We start from the raw sequence: 5,693 nt of genomic DNA on the forward strand, positions 1-5,693 counted from the left end.
ATCTATTGACGAGTTGTTTTTTCGATTATTATTTAGACCAATGACTATAAATATATTGTTGATTTAAACACTCAGATTACAAAAAATCCCTTCGGTAGAAGGTATTTAAAAAATGTATATTTCTAGTAGGTATAGGTTCTGTTCAAACAGAAAAACTATGTCTTCGGTTAGGAGGTTAGGTTCGAATCCGGTCCGGGGCATGCAACTTTTCAATTAAGTATGTGCATTTTAAGAAATTAAATACCAAGTCTCTCAAACAGTGAAGGTAAAACATCGTGAGGAACCTGCATGCCTGAGAATTTTCTTAATTTTCTGCTTTTGTGAAGTCTGCCAATCCACATTAAGACATCGTGGAGGCCTACTAGTGTAATCCCTTTCAATCTGAGAGGAGATTCGTGCTCAACGGTGAGCCGAATAAGGATTGTTGACGATGATGCGTTTGAGCACAGTTTTAGTCTTCGTCTTATTTTGTCTAGCACATCAAATCAATTCGTAGAAGGAAAACCTCATAAGTGGAATGAAAATTATCACTTGTAATTATTTAGCTTGATTATATTATTTGAATTAAAAGCCTGTGATATACCTCAGTCCTCATTTTATGAAGGCGGAAAAATTTGAGCACCTACTCGTACCATAAGTATTATTCTGTATTGTACCTATATTATAATTAAAAATCCATCAAAAAAAAGACTATTAAAATCGCTATGAGTGTCAATAAAATAAATGTAAAATACGTCATAAAATGACGACATAAACTGTCGTAGGTTGCCAGTTCATCGCGTTCTCCGAAAGGGGACACAAAGGGGTCTTATTTCCATATTCTTTTAATGAAACCATTATATTACTCAATAAACTGTCCGGAAATACCTTTACTTTGCGAATCGTAATTTTGCGTACCGTTTTATAAAATGTACTTATATATGTATAAAATCTATTTTAAACTTTTAGAAATTTTCACCCTACAGAATTAAATAATGGTATAAAGTTTTCTCAAATTATATTCGTAAAAATTTATAGTACAGGTACTTGCACCGACTCGTAAATCTATGGGTAGTATATTGACCAACGATAAAATGTAAAATTAAAAAAAAAATAAGTTAAAGAAGTATAAAAGCTATATGTATTCTTTCTATTATAAAGAGGTAAAGGTTGTGGTAGTGTAGGGGGTAATTTCTGGATCTACTGAACCAATTTTGAAAATTCTTTTATCACTAGTAAGCCACGTTATTTGTGAGTGTCATAGGCTATATGTTAATCCTGTATTTTCACTGGAACTAGCGGGCTAGCATTTCTTATACCAAATTAAAAACACATCTTGCATTTTCATAGACATGACAAGCACCATTAAAATAATAATGTAACTGATACTAAACATTTTGGAAAGTTGCTTTTTTCTTTGACCGAGCGAAAATTGCTTTTTTATCTGTCAACAAAGTTTTATCTAAATTAATTTAGCCTCCGTTAATGACGCAGAAAGCAACCATTTATCATTTCCGTGGCTTGTTTATCGTCGTTCATTTAGATCTAAGATCAGTATCCAATATCATTTAAGGGTCTTGGTAAGAACGGTTCAAGGGACGTGACCTGAAAGGCTTGTATTATCATTAGTATAAGCCTATTTTATGACCAGGCCTCCGTTCTCAAAAGATATGGAGCTAAGAACCACCACGCTACAATGCCAGTTTTAGATATGATGATGATGATAATGTTGATGATGATGATGACTTTTGGCTGATGTTTGTACCGACAGCTTAACATACTCTCCAAAGCACGGGTGTAAGTACAACATCCTAACTCCTGGCTGCTAGGTATTTGTACAATTTCAAATTACACTGGATCAACCATCAGTTACCACCATTAGACGTTAGGTTGTTAACACGCATCTTAACATTTTATGATATAATCAAAATTATAGTGTATAATTTAAACAATAATTATTAGACGAAAATATATTTATTTACATGGATGTTTCAGAAAACAATGATTTTTTCTTTTTTGTAATTGCGACTCAGGATCGGAATAAAGCTTCATATCGCAAAAGAAGAGCGGTTTTACCACGTCACGGCACAGGCCAAATTATTTCTGTTCTACAAAAACCACGATAGTTTATATTCCTTCAACGTTTACACTTTAATGTTTTCAGCCAACTTCAGCAGGATACTTCTCAGAATGTTCGCAAGAAGAGGGTAGTTCTGTCCCAGCAGAGGGACGCGTAACTGCGGGACGCAAACCTAAGTGAAGAATGGTACAATTATTACAGATTAAATACAAGTTCAAAAATACGAGTAAGCGGTTGCATGACAAAATTATCTCTTGAAAATTCGATAAAGGCTTGCTTTTTACCATGACCGCACCTGATAGTAAGTGTAGATATTAGTTATGTCTTAGAAGGGACACGCTTCCCTTAGAGATGCCTATTCACTCTTGTACCCAAGTTAGCCAAGCTATAAGAATCAGAAAAGGACTTGGGAAGAGTATTCCGAAAAGCGGTGCGTATTAGTAAAGAAGAAATTTTGTACGAGTCCACATTCCAACAATCTTATTCTTGCAGAGCCACTCCGAAATAAACCTTGTTTGTACATAGATGAAGAAAAAGTTGATGGTTCACTTATAAGTATCGCCTTTAGCCTTCTATACTTTGCGTCAACCTGGTCCTTGTTTCCCTGTTATTTTAACTGCAAGCACACCTTTCAAATCGGCACACATTAATACTTCTCTGGATAAAAACTGTCACCACATTCTTGTTTATACAAGATACTTTCTTGTATTCTTATGAATACAATATGATGTTCTCTCTGGCGCAGTTCGTAGAGCTGTGGTTCTCACAGAGATCCGGTTCCCAGCACAAATCACTATATGATTTTCAATATTAGTTCTGGTCTGTTCTGCTGCTACGCCACCCTAGGGACAAACACCTACCGCCAAGCTATTAAGCGTTCCGGTGCTGCGTTAAAACCATCAGAGATATGGGTAGAATTTGTACCTTTTCCAAGCATCTTCACATAACATGAGGTGAGATCGCAAGGGCTAACTTGTAAAGAATAAAAAAAGGTATCATCATCATCATGTCAGCCGATGGACGTCCACTGCAGGACATAGGCCTTTTGAAGGGACTTCCAAACATCACGATACTGAGCCATCTGCATCCAGCGAATACCTGCGACTCGCTTGATGTCGTCAGTCCATCTGGTGGAGGGTCGACCAACACTGCGCTTTGTAGTGCGGGGTCGCCGCAGTCGGTCGTTTTTTTTTCGAGAAAAAAGGTATGGTCATGAATAAATATTTTATTCCTGGGTTACCACAGCGAGCACAACGACGAGGATGGGACACACGAGGTTGATGAGCAGCGCCAGCACGGTCTTCACCAGCCACCACAGCCCCACCACCACCAGCGCGCTGGCAAACATGACCTGGAGCATAAAGTAAATATTTGATAAAAATAAAGATTCAAAACTATAACCCGACTATGTAAAAAGTACGAAAAGCCTAGATACAAAAAAATGGTCATGGTAGGGCAGTGGTTTTAATTTTTGTTGCAAGTGTATTTTGGTTTTGATATTACAGACCGACAAAATTTCACATTTCTAATATTAGTATTTAATATATTGTATAGCATTAGCAACAGTTAAATATAGTACATTTAACTGTTTCTAATAATCTAATCTAATATTATACCCGACACTGAAATACATTAATACATATTTATCACAAATATATTTTTGACTGACTTCAAAACTTATAAACGTGCCAACTAATTTGAACTTCATGAATGAATATAGGACTACATAAGAAGGATATCCTTTAAAACAAAAAAAAGAATTTTTCAAATCGGTTCAGGGATCTTTGAGTATAAAAAAAAATATCGATCAATTTGAAAACCTCCTCCTTTTTGAAGTCGGTTAAAAAATTATAGAATATCTTGTTTTCATAATAATGAAATCTACCTGAGCCTCTTCGTGAGCCTGTAGCCAGGACTTGAAGGCCGACACCACAGCCTTCGTACTGCTCTCGCAGTCACCAACGCACGACTCTCGCGACATCGTAAACTGTTGCATTTAATTGTGTATCATTATCATCATCATCATCAATATTTTTGATCATAATCATAATTTTGTTTTGATTGAAAGGTTCGAGTTCCAGGTCGGGCTACGAAAATTTCTGAATTGAATTTTCTTTCTTCTACTGGCGTGTCCAAACATAGCCCGGCGATCGTGAGCGGCACACCGCGCGCATTTGCTGCAAGTTTGTGCTCGGCTACCACGAATGTTTTTGGGATGTCTGAACTAGTCGCGCGGCAGGGCTGTGACTCGCCATTGCCGTGTTGCTATGTTTGGAGTCGTCTTAAGAAATTTTCAGCAAAGTTCCAAGCCCGGAGTTGGCTCGTTGGTGGCCTTGGCCCGTGCTGTGGTCCCGGTCGTTATCATTGACATCGTCAATCATCCTAAACCTGCCAACCCGCCCATTGAAGCTGCTTTGATCTTGAAATCTTTAGCTAGCTGACTCGAAAAAAGTAGTCTTGCTATAGACCACTTTACGCTGCATGTATAAATATGAAAAAATAAGAATAACAGTCATGCTTGACGCAACTATCAAACGATTGGTCCACCACAAATGCTATATTATGTATAAGTGACTATTTCCATGAAAAAAATTAACATCAGTTTTATCGAGTTTTTGGCTGTTTCTTAGGGTATATAGGATATACCCTAAGAAACAGCCAAAAACTTTTTCTCTTTATTTTTGAACCTCTTCAAGGTGTGAACAAAATTAATAAAAATTCCATTCTCGAGTTTAAGGCTTACAGACTAATAGCTATGCAATTCAAATAGAAAATTATTAGCTTATTTATTTTACATTTACATTGAAAATTATATGTCAACTGTACCGTGTGTCCTAGTAGAGTTTTCTGCCAGCGCATCTCCTCAGGCGTATACATCTCCACGGCGATTCTGTCGATAGCGTGCGTGGCTAGCACCAACGATTTCAACAACCTTTTATTGTTATTTAATACGCGTTTCCCTATAAAATAATTTTCATCTTGAATGTAACATAAAAACGCCAAATAGTTGTGATAAAAGTTTGCACACTCTAAAGTTGCTGTCTCTTGTGTTGTCGAAAGCATCTCTTGTTTTCTTATCATCTTATCATGAATTAGACAAAAACGAAGGAGTAGTAGATACTAGACATTCAATGCAAGCGAACTGAAAGAACTTAGGATTAGGTTGCTTTATATTTATTTATTTAGGTTAGCTGCTCTTTATTTTGCGATGCCCTGGCTTAGGTTACCAACAGATACGCTAATGTTGTATACATAATACACAATTGCCCTTCTTGCTAAGGTTCTTGGTGATTGTAATTTGATTATCGTTATTGTAGCGAATTATTTTAGTGAATCCCTGGAAATATGTCTCGAGGAATTTCATTATCATTCCGACTGAACATAAACATATTCTGATTTTCTAATTAATTCACAAGATAACATTATTAATTCATTAGTTCTTTTTAACAACCCATTACGGGCCTAGGATCTATCCACTCAATATGGAGTTTTAACATACCACGCTGCTGGCTTAAGGGTTGACTCAACGATCCTTATCAGATCAGACTCAGATCTTAATAAAAGACGTAGATCTTAATAAAAGACGTGGGAAGCAGAACTTAGAACTCATGCACTCTTTCAGCCTGAACGGTGC

General features: G+C 36.6%; 1 protein-coding gene across 1 annotated transcript; it reads right to left on the reverse strand.

Moving 5' to 3' along the window:
- Window positions 1–1,994: 1,994 nt before the first annotated feature.
- LOC112048353 (uncharacterized) lies at window positions 1,995–5,140 on the reverse strand. The gene is made up of 4 exons (XM_024085850.2): window positions 4,886–5,140; window positions 3,945–4,046; window positions 3,300–3,410; window positions 1,995–2,231 (listed from the first exon to the last, which is right to left on the reverse strand). The coding sequence occupies exons 1-4, from the start codon at window positions 5,138–5,140 to the stop codon at window positions 2,124–2,126; spliced, it is 576 nt and encodes a 191-aa protein (XP_023941618.2). The 3' UTR covers window positions 1,995–2,123.
- Window positions 5,141–5,693: the final 553 nt, after the last annotated feature.

This window comes from Bicyclus anynana, chromosome 1 (assembly GCF_947172395.1).
Source record: "Bicyclus anynana chromosome 1, ilBicAnyn1.1, whole genome shotgun sequence".
Lineage (NCBI taxonomy): Eukaryota > Metazoa > Arthropoda > Insecta > Lepidoptera > Nymphalidae > Bicyclus > Bicyclus anynana.